General features: G+C 46.2%; 1 protein-coding gene across 1 annotated transcript; it reads left to right on the forward strand.

The window, feature by feature from the left end:
* The first annotated feature begins 475 nt into the window (after nt 1-475).
* LOC136489563 (uncharacterized) lies at nt 476-2,911 on the forward strand. The gene has a single exon (XM_066486158.1). It carries the CDS (start codon nt 476-478, stop codon nt 2,909-2,911), a length of 2,436 nt encoding a protein of 811 aa, XP_066342255.1.
* Nucleotides 2,912-13,942: the final 11,031 nt, after the last annotated feature.

Below are 13,942 nucleotides of genomic sequence, written 5' to 3' on the forward strand. Positions count from 1 at the left end.
GCATGTGCACACTGAAACTCCTGCAGTAGTAGAAGCCTGCTATATACCTAGCTCCTGGCACCAACGAGCTGCATAAGAGAAGTATAACATTTGAAGCCTATATGTTCAGCTGCATTGGTCTGCCTCCACTCACTCAATCACCTTAAGGTAATTACCCATTTGCTTTCTTGTCTTTGTACGGTATATAAAAAACCTCTATTATATTAGCTACTAGATTAATATTTCTTATTGGTCCCAATTCCCAAACTAACATATGCATACATATAGCTAGCATTGATCATTTACGACATAAATAACAAAGTTATGTCCAAAACTCGGTTTGATTGGTTTCTGCTAGCTACTAGCTTGGTGCTTAGTTTTATTTGCATATGCATGTATGCTTGTTTTTTAGCTCTCCTAGTTCTATCATATACATACAAATACCCCACTTGTTCTAATCTTGAAATTGATTTGGCAATCAGATCAGCAGGCCACCATGGCTTATCATAATTATCATCCGCGTTTGGACAACCAAGCAGACAATGCTATCAAATTTGCTAACTGCACAGACAGTGCATGGTACTCTTTCGAGAAAGAGATGAATCAGAAGCTATGGCAGGTGGACGGGCTGTTGCTTGCGAGCGCCATCATGGCTGGAGTCACGGTCGGGATAGGTGCCTATGGCCAGCGCTACCGCCACCATCCTATCACCCATCTTATCTTCGTCGGCTCCACTACTTTGTTCTTGCCCATCATCTCCTCTGTGGTCACCAGCAGCACAGGATACGTCTCGAGCGTCAGCAGCCGTGATCTCTCAGAGTTCAAGCAGTCAGCCCCCGCCTTGACCGCAATGTGCAGTCCATCCAGACACTCGGTCCTTGTGATAATGTGGGCACTACTTGTTCAGAACGTCATGATCAATACCAGTGTAGTAGTCGCTATCGACGATAGAGAAGGTCCAAGCATAGGTCCTCCGCTCGAGTTGCTTGCTCAGGGGGCCTGGACCTTTTACCTTGGTATTAGCTTCTTGAATTCACTGTACAAAGTGCCATTCTACTATTTTATCCTTGAAGGCTTACCTTTTCTTCTCACCTTGGCCAAGCTACTGTTCAAATACTATGCAGTCCAAAAGGCACGTCAATCCTTTTCATTTGGGCGCAATCCTCGTCTTGTCGCTGGATACATGCAACAGCTACCTCCACCACCTCTGTTGGTTATGGGAGAAGAAGCAAGACATGTGGAGAAGCAGCCTCATGGGTATGTGTTCAAGGATGACTCATCAGGGACAATGATGCAAAACACCATTGGCTTGGTGACTATTGACCGAGTTTGGCAGTTGTTGGATAGCTGCAACAGCAGCAACAACATGCTTCTTCCGGTGCCAACACCACAAAGGCTAAAAGACTTGTGCTTGTCTTTTGCCTTTGCCTTGTTTAAGTTGCTGCGCTGTCGATTCGCAAGGTACGAGCTGCATACTTATGCTAGCTCTCAGAACACATTCGACTTTTTCTGGAGCTTGCTGCTCAGCGATGGTGAGCCTGCAGACAGGGTATTTGGGGTGATTGCAAATGAGCTTTCTTTTCTTCATGATTATTATAACTCATCCCTCCCCATCTCCTATTCCAAGTCTTGGCTTCCTGTTTTGGGCATCATTATCTCACTCTTCAGCATATCTTACTGCATTGTTCTTGCAGTGTGGATAATAATACGTGTACTTGTAGTTTGGATAGGGTCTTATCTCCATTATTCTAATTATTCGACCGGTTGGGCACTTCGTCAGATTATTTGTGATATCCGATGTAAAGATGGTGAACGTGCAGCTTCTGTACATTTTGGAAACATATTCTTCGACATGGTTCCACTGTCTTTGCTTTTGGTGTTTCTCATAGCAGCTGAAGTGAGGGACATTGTTTCCTACGTGTGCTCCAACTGGACCAAAGTAGTCCTCACATGCTGCCTGTTTCCAAATACTGAGACATCGCTTTCCATGCGCAAATGGTTTGTCCAAGTTCTACGATGCAGGTGCAAGCTGATAGAGCATCAATGGGATGACAGGATAGGCCAATGCTCAGTACTGCCACTACATCCAAGAACCAACCCGCTCGCACTTTTCAGGCATCACCTCCGGTTGCCAGACTACAAGATTAAGGCCAATGCGGCCATGAAGGTTTCTATAATAAATGCCCTACGAAGCAGTAAAAATGATGGTGGACACCTGATTTTGAGCAATGGGAAAGCATCTCTCTACCGCTCAGGTGAACAAGGTGGTGAAAGGTTCCTTTGGGCCTGCAACAGCATAAGTGTGTCTAATAATATACTCACATGGCAAATCGCCACAAGCATCCTTGAGGTCAGGTACCCTCTCCAGCCTCAACAACAAGGTTCTTCATCTGTTACTTCAGAAGGTGATAGGACTGTTGCCACTTATCTGTCACGGTACTGCGCGTACCTGGTGTTCTGCTGCCCCGAGCTGCTCCCTGATGATGATGCATGGAGCAAGAGCATGTACGAGGCTGTCAAGAAGGATGCGGAGCATGCTCTCGCTCAACCGTGCTGCGTCGTCGGTCGCCATTACTTGTCTAGGTCGGTATCGATGCTGGGCTATCAGCAGCTAGTTGACCTGTTGAGTGCCAACTCGAAGCATCAAGTGCTCAAGGACGGTGTGAAGCTTGGGAAGAAGCTGGTGGAGACAATTAGCAACCAGGAGGCAGCGTGGAAGCTGCTGGCCAGCTTCTGGTCGGAGATGATCCTGTACATCACGCCGTCAGACAATCTGAAAGGGCACGCGGTGGCCATCGCCCATGGTGGCGAGCTCATCACGCTTCTCTGGGAGTTGCTCAACCATGTCGGGATCGTCAGCAGGACCACCAGTGATGATGCCGCCAGGGCTGCTGCTGGAACTTCTACGCCTGGTGTTATATCTAATATATAGCTGAGTCCTGTGCTATCTCTCTGACGCTCGTGCATGCATGCATGATTGCGGTTGGTTTTACTTCTGGCTCTGGTGTGTCTCCTTGCTAGTTCCAGATTCTAGCACTGCATTGATCACGTGATGTGTTGTGTGCAAGGTTTTTATTATCAGAAATAAAAATTTATCGGAGGTCATGGATAAATAGGATAAGCAAGATATATCGGAAATATCGGACCAAATTTAAAAAAAATTCAAATTGTTTTGAAAAAATCCATAGAATTTGACTTGAAACTATTCCTAAGTTATTAAACATCACTTGTTCACAGATAAAAACAAGAATAAAACATTATAGTGTGGGATTGTCGCACGGCTGAATTTGGGTTGTCTGTGTGGAAGCAGGAAAGAAGGGAAAAATTTGGCCGATGTCAAATTTTATCGGACCCTGTGGATAGAAAGGAAATTTCGAAAATTTCCGAAAATTTCGGCCGATAAAAAAAACCTTGGTTGTGTGTGCATGTTCAGTTTGTTTGTTTTGATCTGCATCAGTGCAAGTGAGCCCATTATATTTTTCTTCATTATTACGTACTACTCATGATTATGTTGAAGAACTGTCATATAACTTGTTTTCTAAGAGCTGCAAGGCATGGCTCGGGATCTTCACCAGTGCGTTGCGGCAGGAGCTTTTAAAATTTGCCAAGGTGGAATTGCGCATGAGCACATCGTATCACCCTCAATCGGATGGGCAGACCCTCACGCTTGTCCTCGGCAATGGAGTCAATGGTTGGATTTGTAGGAGGTCTGGTATAACACCAGCTTTGTTGGGCGTATAAACCTCTAACTTCTTAATGAAATATGTGCTACGCACGTTCTCGAAAAAAGTATAACACCAGCTTCCATTAATGGTAGTGATTCAGCACTGGGACGCTCTCCGTTTGAGGTAATGTATGGTTTTGCTCCTCATCAGTTTGGAATCCGTGCAGCAGATGAGCAGCCGGTCACTGATTTGGCCTCCTGGTTACATGATCGCGAGCTCATGACGGATCTCATTCACCAACACCTACTTCGGGCTAAGCAGCCAATGAAGAAACAAGCCGACGAGCACCTTCTAAGCTTCAATTTCAAATCGATGATTGGGTTTGGTGTACCTCAAATTGTAACCATATGTTGAGTCCTCTCTAGCGGCGCGCGCAAATTAGAAATTGTCCTTCAAGTTTTTCGGGTCGTATCGCGTCCTGCACAAGATTGGCTCAGTGGCGTATAGGTTAGAGCTCCCGGCTTCCACCTCAGTTTCCATGTCTCTCAGGTCAAGAAGACCGTGGGTGCTTACCAGTCTGTCATATCTCGGCACCGCCATCGTCTTCAACATTGTGGAGCATTCCAGAACGGATCATTCAATGTCGTTCCATCTCTAAAGGCGCGTCTCTGGTTCAGCAAGGACTGGTTAAGTGGTCTGGGCTGCTGCTGTCTCTTGCTACTTGGGAAGACCTGGAGTCCCTCCTCCAGCAATTCCCCCGTGCCGGTGTTTGGGAATTGGGATCATCTAGGCGTGCATGAGGGGGAGAATGTCAGCCTGCTCTTGCTGTGCCGTCTACGACACCAGAGCCCGTTGGCTGCGCGCCCAGTGAAGTTGGGCCACACCAAGTTTCCAAATGCGTGAGTCTCTGGGCCTCAATGGCAGCGCGAGTAGCAGCTGCTGTGAGAGACCGTCTTTCTGAGTTCTACTATATATGCGAGTTCCTTTCTTTTAAGAGGTAAGCTGTCGTCGCCCCCTTACCCTGTTCTTGCTTTCCTATCTCAGTTCCAATTCCACGGATCAGTAGTTATTTTGGTGCGACAGTTGTGAATCTGTGGTATATGGTTTGGATGCACATGGTAAAGAATGTTTGCTTGATGAATTTGACTATTGGTACATACTGTATTCCTGATATATGGTGTTATTCTTTTTTGGTGGGTAGAGTGGTGCTTATAACTGCATACATAATTTGAGCACTCTGCTTCCAAATTTCTCACCAAACTTTCTGCTTGTCGGTATCCCCTTGCATTTGTTGCTTTATCTGTGCTTAGAGTGTGCATATGCTGATTGGTGTGACCCATCTTTTCGTTCCATAATTGAAGACACTCACCGTACCGTCCAACCACAATTTGAGAAAAGTGACATGTTCTAAAGTAAGCAGCTAGCCAACTGTGAATGAGTCTAGAACTTCTAAAAAGTTACTCAATAACATTTTCCCAGTCGTCAAGCGTGAACTTTCCCGATGCAGGCAACAAGGCAACTTCTAAAAAATGGAGTCGACTGCTTCTAACTATGTGGGTTACCATATGCCTGTGAGCCTGTCAATAATAAACTCTGGTGCCTGGGTCAGTGACCGTGCAGGTGGTGGTCCTCACTAAAGTGGGGCACATCCCTGGGTTCCCTATGAGCCTGGTATCAGTGGGGCAGCTCACTGAAGATCCGATCTGATTGTCGAGATTGGTGGTGGTGCGTGTCATATCAACAGGATCTGTGATGGCCTGATGTTGCTACTGTTTCGCTTTCTGAATAGTGATCATATTTATCGTCTGTGTCCAGCTACAGCCAGCTGCTCTTCTACTCACACATCACCGTCGTTTCAAAAACCCCCTTCACTGCCGGATTTTAAACCGACAGTGGTATACCGGCAGTGATGGGGGTTGACATCACTGTCGGTTCTTAAAAACCGACACTGATCTACAGGAAACAGTGTCGGTTCCTGGCTCCACCCGACAGTGTCTAGTTAAACAACACTGCCGGTTTGTAGTCCCAACCGACAGTGATGTTTGCTTCAAGAGTGTCGGTTCTTGGCTCAAGCCAACAGTGTTGAGCAAGCCTACACTGTCGGTTCATGGCTCAAGCCGACAGTGTTGAGCAAGACAACACTGTCGGTTCATGGCTCAAGCCGGCAGTGTTGAGCAATCCAACACTGTCGGTTCATGGCACAAGCCGGCAGTGTTGAGCAAGACAACACTGTCGGTTCATGCTCAAGCCGGTAGTGTTGAGCAAGACAACACTGTCGGTTCATGGCTCAAGCCAGCAGTGTTGAGAAAGACAACACTGTCGGTTCATGGCTCAAACCGGCAGTGTTGAGCAAGACAACACTGCCGGTTCGTTGCCAACCGCCAGTGATGGCCCATTGGCATTTTATTGTTTTATAATTGATTTTAATTTATATTTTTTTGTGGAATTGAGTTTCGCTTTATATACGCTACGTAGACGACAGGTCCATCAATATTAAACATTACAAATGTTACGGTTACAGTTCAAATGTTTTTATCCAGATCTCGATCCCTCAAAACAAAAAAGAAATGTTCTCGGACTTCACAGATTATGCAATGCTTCTCGGACTTCTTACAATAATTTGGCGAGCCGCTCTGGGCCATACTGGTCCTTGTACCTCATGGATTGTGCAATGGAAAATACTCTATCTTTTTCCAATACCTCGGCTAAGATGAACTTTGTGAGCTCCGATTGCAGTGCGACGATCTCCATGTCTAACAGCCTTTGGTGGTTATATTTCTTGCGATGTCGTTCAAAATAGATGATATCCAAAGAGGAACAGTAAATCATTTTGTTGAATTATTAACAGATATAAATAAAATGGGGATTATACACGCCAACTTATCGGCTTCTTCCGATTTTCCGCCGATGTAGCGAAGCATTGCCCATATTACATAAAACCCACATTCATTGTTTCCCGCCGGTTGTGACAGGTACTTCCCCTCCATTTCGACAACCTTGAATGGGACCTACGTCCCACCGATATGTCTTCTTCGGACACTGAGCAAGATTAAAGGGAGAAATATTAGAAAGCGGTATGTGTGACTAGAAAATAATATGTTATTAGGATCGCTTACTAATTCAGCACTGCCACTAGTGCATCCAGATGATGAAATAGTTTTTCCTTTGAGTCCCACACCTCGATTAGTTTTTTGGCCAGATTGACACAAATAAAGACGAAATGGTTGCTACAATCACAGAATCCTAATTATTGAATAATCTTAACGAAAAAAGCATAAAATTAAAAGCCGAGAATACATACCCGCAGTTGTATGCTAGAAGTATGTGGATTTTCTTCTTCATCATGAATTCGTCGAAAACAGCAATCAATCTCTGTTTCAGGTCTTCCATGTCACATCCATAGAGGCCTAGACATGTCCTCTCATTGACTCGCAAGGGGTCCAAGAAGCCTATGTAATCCCATTTGCTTTTTACAATGCAAAATTTTGATATACACCTACATAAAATCATGGAAAGTGCTCAAAAGTTAACAATTTGTCTTGAAAGAGTAGTTAATTGTAATATCGCGTGTGTAGGGTACTTACATAGTCCACAGCGTCAACATTTGAACATCGAGATAAGGTTTCTGGTATAGCTGGAACAAGCACTCCCACTCGACATCGAACTTCTCTTCTTCGGGATAATGGAAAACATGTGGCGAACGGATAATAACCTCAAAACCAAAGTCGTTCGTCTCTGTTGCTTGAGCCATGTAATATTCATGCAACTGGCGCATATATGTTGTCAGATTTTTATACTCATCATCGGGAACCAAAAGATTGCCCCTTTCATACTTCATTGCCGGTGTTCCCGTCCCTTGTACATCATAATAGATGTTCGCGGCCTCTTCCATGGTTAATCCTGGGTTGTCTTCGACGTACTTCTGTATGTTCCTTAAATCTTTATTGTGTATTTCTTCATCTCTTGTTGTAGCGTATTTATTTTGTGTTTGCCTTTCGAATTCGGACTTCAACATATACGAAGACAGTGAGGCACAGAGATTGAAGAAACTAACACAATCTTCCTTCGAGGTGTGTGCTGTAAATTTTTCTTTCATCAAGGTGGTAACGCTGCCACTGAATGGCCTTTTTCTTTTCTGTTGGTCCACTTTGGGAGCATTAGCGACCGAATCCAAGGACCTTTTCTACGACTGCGAGGATGTCCTTGATCTTGTTTTGGACTGAGGTGGAGGAGGAGGATGACGACGAGAATTCTGTTTTCCCGGTGCTGATGAAGATGGAGGAGGAGGGGGAGGAGGAGGAGGAGTCTCTTTTCTCGGGGCTGATGAAGATGGAGTCAGACGAGGAGGAATAGAAGGAGACCTCTGTCTTCTTGGGGGCACATTGAGCCAAGGGCTCTAATTTGGTCAACAAGATGAATGAGCAGATGCAATGAGATATCAAAGTAAGTCGGTGGCCTAACGAGAGTTTCGGCTATGTCCCACTGCAGCTGCTCTAGCGTGGACACATCAATGACCTTTTTTGAGATCGCGTTGAAGAACGAGCAAAGCTTTATGATTAGGGCGCGGACCTTTGGGGGGAGGATACCACACAGGGCAATAGGGAGCAGCTAAGTCATAATGACATGACAGTCATGGGCCTTCATAGGGCCATAGTTGAACTTGAGTTCTCTCATGTTCACTAGCCTCTTCGGGTTCGCACAGTAGCCCATCGGGACTTTGAGTTCATTGAAGAAAGAAATAAGCGCACGCTTTTCGTCCTTCTTCAATGTCCATGATGCAACCAAAAGTTCGAACAGGCCATTCTCTAACTCCACGGGATGCAGCTCCTTCCTGATTCCCAAGTGTTGCATGTCCAGGCGTGTGGCTAGTGAATCCTTCGATGTCCCCCCGGTGTCCATCAAGGTGTTAAGTGTGTTAGCGCACATGTTTTTAGTGATGCGCATGGGATCAAGATAGTGGCGTACACTCAGAAATGGCTAGTAAGGTAGTTTCTAGAAAACTGATTTTTTCTTCCAAACGCTCCCATCAAGCGCTGCTACTACATCGTCCCCCTTCCCAAGGACAACCTCTAGTTTGTTGAGTTCTCGAAGTATCGCAGGCCCGTCTCGATATTTTGGAGCTAAGCGTTTCTCAATAGTACCGCTGAAATCTTTTCTGTTCCTACGGTAAGGGTGATCCTTAGGTAGGAACCTACGGTGTCCCATATAAACTATCTTTGAGTTATTTGGTAGATTTACCGCATCGGTGTCGTCCAAGCACTCGACACATCTAGTATAGCCTTTTGTCTTCTCTCCGGACAACGAACCTCGACCTGGCAGGTCGGTGATTGTAGCGATAAGTACTCCCTTGATCGTGACATGTTCCTTTTTGTACTCGTCCCAAACATCCGACACACCCTTTTCAAACATCTCCACTTGTTCATCGATCACTGGTTCTAGAAACACATCGATGTCATTCCCAGGCTGTCTTGGCCCTTGGATCAGTAGTGGCATCTGGATGTACGACCGCTTCATATGGACCCAATGTGGAAGGTTGTATATATAGAGCGTCACTGGCTAGGTGCTATGATTGCTTCTAACCTGGTCGAAAGGATTCATCCCATCTGTGCTCAAAGCAAACCAAAGGTGTCTTACCTCTCCACCGATGTCCTTATAGAACATAGTATTGACAGTCCTCCAGTCATGCCCATCGGCGGGGTGCCTCATCATTGTATCTTTCTTACGCTCTTCGCCATGCCAGCGCAACAGCTTGGCTGACTTTGCAGATGCAAACAACGTCAGGCATGTCCACATCATCATTGTTTTCCCGCAGAACATTCACACCAACCTCGCCATGCATAGTCCATATCGTATAGTTTGGCATGAACCCCCTGGTAATCAAGTGCGATCGTATAGACTCAATTTGACGAAAGTTCCTATGATTCTTGCAATCTTTGCATGGGCAGAAGACAGGGTTCCCATTCCCAGCATGGGCTTTGGCATCGGTGATAAACTGGCTGACGCCATGCATGTACCGGTTGTCCGTTCAGGACAGATGCATCCACTCTCGATCCATCTCTACACAAAAAAATACCGAGATAGTAATTACAAAGAATTAATAAGAAATCAAGCTTCATGAACAACAATTGTAGCTCGAAAGTACGATTTTTGGAAAACATTATTGTACACTAATTATTGAAAAATTGAAATTGGTAGCCCTGGCCCTGTAAATTGAAAATCGTATTAAAAAACAATTATTGCACAATATTGAAGACCAACTATTCTACTCTACTTCTAAGAACTAATTATAGCATCACATACTAATAATGATGATCTTGACCACCATGGAATAATTAGCTAGGAATTTAAATGTGTTCATAGACACCAACCTTTTGGATGATGGATTCACCACAATTTGAGCCTTGCACAAATGTCCAATTGGAAAAGTGCTCTCTAGAATGGAGAAAGAACTAGAATGAGAATCAAGCAATGTAGCCATCAAAACGAAGCTAATTAAGCAACAAAATCAAAGGAGTGGATGTTTGTTACTAACCTTAAAGCAAAAAGATCAAGCCATTCTTCAAAATCCAAGCACTAGCTTCATGGTGAAGAGCAGCCGTAGCAATGGAGAGAAGGGTCCAAACACGTGCCTCTGTTCTCGGGGTGGAAGAGAGGAGGAAGGAGAGGACGGCTGTAGCCTTTTTGTGTTGTAGGCTTATCACCGTCGGTTCTTGGCTAGAACCGACAGTGATAGAGCACAATCACTATCGGCTCTTGGCTTAAACCGGCAGTAATGAGTGCCTGCCAAAACACTACCGGTTCAAGCCACAAACCGGCAGTGATGTGGTCCTTCACTGCCGGTTTTAGCCCAGCCCCAATCATTTTTTCATTTTCAAGCTCATAACCGGCAGTGAAGGTACATCACTACCGGTTCTCACAAATCCGACAGAGATGATGCCGGCAGTGATGTGCAAATCTGGCATAGTGACTATTTGCGTGTGATGTCTTCAGCAAGCTTATAGCTATACTGTTGAGCAGGCATGATAGTTTGAATGCGGTCTGGGCCCAAGGAAAACCATGTTTGTTTAATGAATTTGGCTATATATACATATATTGTATTCGTTTATGGTTATATGTTTTTGGTTGGCTGATGCTGTACTGGTTATTCCAGCCACAATGTGTCACCTCCACCAACGCGCTGCCTCCACCACGTGCTGCCATGGCTCCATCTCCGTCTGAATGCCGGCCACTACGCGTCGTTGACGGGAAGGTCTTCGCGGAGCTTGATGGCGAGATGGAGCGCGACGACAGCCTCTGGTACATCAATAGCGGGGCGACCAACCACATGTTGGGCTGCCGGGACGTCTTCATCGACATCAACAGGGCGATCCGCGGCACTGTCCAGTTCGGTGATGGCTCAGAGGTCGCAATCGAGGGATCCGGCACTGTGCTATTCAAGGGCAAGACAGGTGAGCACCTCCCACTCACGAGAGTGTACTACATCCCGAGGCTGACTACCAACATCATCAGCCTCAGCCAGCTCGACGAGGGTGGCCGTGACATCCACACCAAGCACGGGGTCCTTCGGATCCACGATGACAAAGGCCAGTTGATCGTGCGAGTCTAGGGCTCGGCGAACTGGCTGTACCTGCTACGCGTAAAGATTGGGAGCCCGCTCTGCCTGGCTGCGCGTGCTAGCGATAGCTCGTAGCTGTGGCATGAGTGCAATGTCCATCTGCACTTTGACGCCCTACGCAAGCTTGAGCAGCAGGACATGGTGCATGAGCTGCCCCATGTCGAGCATGTCCTCTAGCTATGCGCTGATTGTGTCACCACCAAGCTGAAGAGGGGTCTGTTCCCATTGCAGGCGAAGCGGCAGGTGGAGGGGCTACTGGACTTGGTCTGTGGCGACCTGTGCGGCCCCATCACGCCAGCCACACCCGGTGGTAAGCAGTATTTTCTTCTGCTAGTTGATGATAGGAGCAGGTACATGTGGGTGGCATTGCTCGCCGCCAAGAGTGACACGCTCGCCACGGTCAAGAAGTTCCAGGTGAAGGTGGAGACTGTGGCAGAACCGCCCAAAATAACACGCTTTCGGAGGTGCCCGTCTTCTACTAGACACTAAGCACCCCGAAAATTAGCTACATCGGATAGTTCCGTCAAGCCTACCCCAAGGGAGAACTCGAAACAATCCACGTTTTACATTCAGAATCCAATAATGAGTATGAGCTTACAATACTTAGTCTATTTCATACAACAAGAGTTCTTAGAAATTATTTATTACAATACCATAGTTCAGAGTGCAATAATTAAATAGCGGAATGGAAATAAACATCTAGCGGAAACGATACAAGCTCACTAGAAGAATCCTCCACACAAGAGCTACTCCTCAAGCTGCACCTGCAACAGGGGTAAAATAAACCCTAAGTACATAATGTACTCGCAAGATTTACCCGACTAGTGGGAATAGTTTCCCGACTCCAAAGAGTATGATAGGCAATATGGGTTTGCTGCTTTCTTTTGTTTTGCGAAAAGCATTACTAGAAGTACGTTCTTAAGATCAAGTTTAATTAGCAGTCATGATTACTTCATTAGCTAACCATTCTAGGTAAGCACTTGTTCTACTTTCAATCAAGGGTTGAGCAATCAGAACCATTTCACCATCTTTCATCTTCCAGTTCTTACTACGGTGCTAGACCATAGCCAAGTCGTACCATCTCACGAAAATGACGATTCACGAACCAATGTATCCTAGCTGGGCATCCCGAAACATATGCCCCGTTTGTACCCCAGGCACAAACAAGACCAACCCATTCCACTCCTGTCATGGGGTCTAGGTCCCCGTCCAAACTTGGACTCCAAGCCCCCACACTTGAGACTCGGTCTCAATATGGTGCTTAGACCTCCACCTTTCCCCGCCTTCAATTAGTCGGTCCAAAAAGAGCCAGAACCCACGACAAGAGCGTAACGAGCCTTTCTGCTCCCATAAGCAAGTATGTGCTCAGGATAATAAGTCTGTGACCTGACTACCATCGACAGCAATGGACGGTCCTTTATCGATACAAACAGGAAAATAGTGTAACCAAGCTAAGCCCCGTTGACCGCGGGACACAACCTATTACACCCACCAATACCCATACCATATCCCTGCCGGTGAACCGTTGGTCGGTATAGTTGGCCCACAGATGAAGTGTCGGTAAATGTATCTTTTGCGTTGAACTATCGGTCACTGTAGATATTTAGTTGTATAGTTTAACCGTCGGTCGGGATAGATAAGCAAAGAGAACGAACCTTTGGTCGATATAGGACGGTGCCTCTGGCGCGCTCTGGAAAAATAAAAAAGGTCCGTTTATAGGAAAATAAAGATGGGCCTTCACGCCAGCAGCCCAACTCAACACCAACTCCCTCAACCCTAACTCCCACGTCCAACTCCCCTCTCTCTCCCAATCTTCCAAAGCCGCCGCCCTACTCTTCTCTCAGTCTCTTCTCTCGCCTCGCTTGTAGATCTAAATTCACCTGGCGCCACAGCGAGGGATCAAGATCCATCCAGTGCCGCCGCGTAGACCTTGAGATCTTGCCGGTGCCGTCTACCACTTCTCCCTTCTAAAGGCCTTCGGCTGCTTCCTATAGCCAGGCAGGATTCGAGGATGAATCGTTGGATCCAGGGTGGGCGTCTAGAACCACGACCTGCCGTCTGCTCCTGCTGCTTTGGAGGTACGTGAATCATTCGCGTGCTGCTCCGTCGTGGGCTCTTCTTATAGGATTGGACCATGGAGATGACACGATTCTTTGGGGCTTGCTAGGTGGGTCCGCCACTGTCGCGACGAAAGCAGCAGCAAGCAGATCTTGGCGCCCTGGTGTACAGGCATGGGTGGCCGGCATACAGAGCTTGGATCCAGCACGCATGGGACTCGCCTGGCTATCTCCTGTTCAGCGTGGTCGGCGCTCTCAAGCTTTGCCAGCTATGACAAATTGTTGGCATTCTGCTCTGTGGTCAGGCTGAGCGAAAGCTCTATTTAATTCCTACAGTAGTTGTTTTGTATACACGTAATACAGTTAGTGCATGTGCATAGTTGGTTTTTAATAATACATATAATACATGAAATAGAAGTGGTGTCAGTAGTTTGTGTGCCACATCCCTTTTGTACTGTTCAGAAAGGAAGCTTTGCAGGAGTTCACACAATCCTGCGCCTCCTTCCCTTTATAGTGTGCAGAGTACACACTATCATGTAGAGAGAGTTCACAATTTGATTCATGTTCACAGTTTCTGACTAAAAGCAGGAGTTCAGACTTTGATTCCTATTCACACTAACTGACTA

The sequence above is a fragment of the Miscanthus floridulus genome, chromosome 10 (assembly GCF_019320115.1).
Source record: "Miscanthus floridulus cultivar M001 chromosome 10, ASM1932011v1, whole genome shotgun sequence".
In the NCBI taxonomy this organism is placed as follows: domain Eukaryota; kingdom Viridiplantae; phylum Streptophyta; class Magnoliopsida; order Poales; family Poaceae; genus Miscanthus; species Miscanthus floridulus.